At 39.1% G+C, this 1,634-nt stretch overlaps 1 protein-coding gene across 1 annotated transcript; it reads right to left on the reverse strand.

The window, feature by feature from the left end:
- Positions 1-1,428, reverse strand: LOC140840585 (transcription factor MYB53-like). Its single transcript, XM_073207766.1, has 3 exons — positions 1,250-1,428; positions 1,005-1,134; positions 1-902 (listed from the first exon to the last, which is right to left on the reverse strand). Exons 1-3 carry the CDS (start codon positions 1,380-1,382, stop codon positions 206-208), a joined length of 960 nt encoding a protein of 319 aa, XP_073063867.1. The 5' UTR covers positions 1,383-1,428; the 3' UTR covers positions 1-205.
- Positions 1,429-1,634: the final 206 nt, after the last annotated feature.

A 1,634-nucleotide genomic window follows, 5' to 3' on the forward strand; every position in this document is an offset into this window, starting at 1 on the left:
AAATTATCTTATTTACAATACATCAACTTAGAAATCGGAGAAAGAATTTAAATCATGAAATTACAAGCATGTATGATATTTAATTTACAGTGTCATATATATGTTTTTTTGGGTGATCTCAAAAAAGTTGAAAAAAGCCACCAAAAACAAATACAAAAAGCAAAACTCCAAGCATTATTTAATATCTAAAATTCCTTGAACGGTACTATGCAATATCAAGAAACAGTGGATCGGCAAGGAGTTCAGACCAAATCTGAGATCCTCCATAGCTAGATGTGCTGCAAGCATCCCCAGTATTGGTAAAGGAAGTTTCTGTCATCGGTACGAAAGCTTCAGCAGGTGGAGATGGTGGAAGACTCACCGGAATATTCCATGTGGATGCCGCGGAGTCATTCTCACCTTGACTCAGAACCGCCTCATAATCAGGACCTTGAACCACCACGGCGGCGTCTTCTTGCAAATCCGGCAAATGGGAGAAGGGTATCGACTCGTGAAAACTTCCGACGGTCACAGATGGCGGCAGCTCCGCCGTTTCTAGTTGGCTTAAAGCAGAGAGAAGATTAAAAGTCTCAAGATCCTGAATAGTGGGATTAATATTTTGAAAAGCGGGGATTGGTGACGGCTGAAGGAGGCATTGTTGCAAGTATTGCTTGAGCCGAGCCATCTGAACGGCTTCGGCTTGGAGACGCATGGCTTGCTCTTCCCACGTAGGGTTTTCAATCAGTTCTTTGAGATTAGCCAATGCTATGAGCGAAGGCAGGCTCGAAAGGATGTCGTTCCGGGGACGATGGGTCATCGGGTCGAACCCCATTTGTATGAGCTTCTTTCTCAAATGTGTGTTCCAGAAATTTTTGATTTCGTTATCTGTTCTCCCTGGTAAATGTGTTGCAATCGCAGACCACCTTAATTCATACAAAATAAAAAATTAATTTAATTTATTCAAAGCCCATATAAAGTCAGTCACACCACTCAAGAAACATTTAAACAAGAATAATTTCTCATACTTGTTTCCAAGGATGGCATGAAGATTGAGAATCGTTTGTTCTTCTTCTTGGCTAAACTTCCCTCTCTTGATATCTGGTCTCAAATAATTTGTCCAACGAAGCCTGCAACTCTTCCCACATCTATTCAGACCTTCAAAAGAATAAAAAAAAAAAATCAACAATCATTTTACATTACAACTATATATTTCAAAAAAAAAATTACATGTAACACCACTAAAAATGACGATAACCCGGCCGTTTCGTACCGGCATGTTTCGGGAGGGCTCTCCAGCTTCCATGGCCGTGTTTTTGGATGTAATTGATGAGCTTATCGTCTTCTTCAGGAGTCCAAGGACCTTTCTTCAAACCAGTCTCATCACAACAAGGAGACCTGCCCATTTTTTATTTTAAATTTTCTGAAATGTTTCCTCTTGATTTGGCTTGCCTCCCTTCTATCCTACCAAATACAAAGAGCATCCCCATTATATATAACCATTTGTCTTTGTCCTCATCTGTATGTCAATGACACATTGTGTATTCCATAAATTATTTCTGGATCTTGAAATTACTGCATTGCCCTATACCCTTTTCATATATATATATATATATATATATATATATAAACACACACATACACACATATCGTATCAC

This window comes from Primulina eburnea, chromosome 9 (genome assembly GCF_022965805.1).
Source record: "Primulina eburnea isolate SZY01 chromosome 9, ASM2296580v1, whole genome shotgun sequence".
Lineage (NCBI taxonomy): Eukaryota > Viridiplantae > Streptophyta > Magnoliopsida > Lamiales > Gesneriaceae > Primulina > Primulina eburnea.

Bases quoted from the DNA above. Each gene is read 5' to 3' on its own strand.
- LOC140840585 (XM_073207766.1), bottom strand. From the start codon at position 1,382: ATGGGCAGGTCTCCTTGTTGTGATGAGACTGGTTTGAAGAAAGGTCCT. The intron at 1,135-1,249 runs GTACGAAACGGC...ATTCTTTTGAAG, and splicing joins AGCCCTCCCGAAACATGCCG to GTCTGAATAGATGTGGGAAG. The intron at 903-1,004 runs GTATGAGAAATT...GTATGAATTAAG, and splicing joins CATGCCATCCTTGGAAACAA to GTGGTCTGCGATTGCAACAC.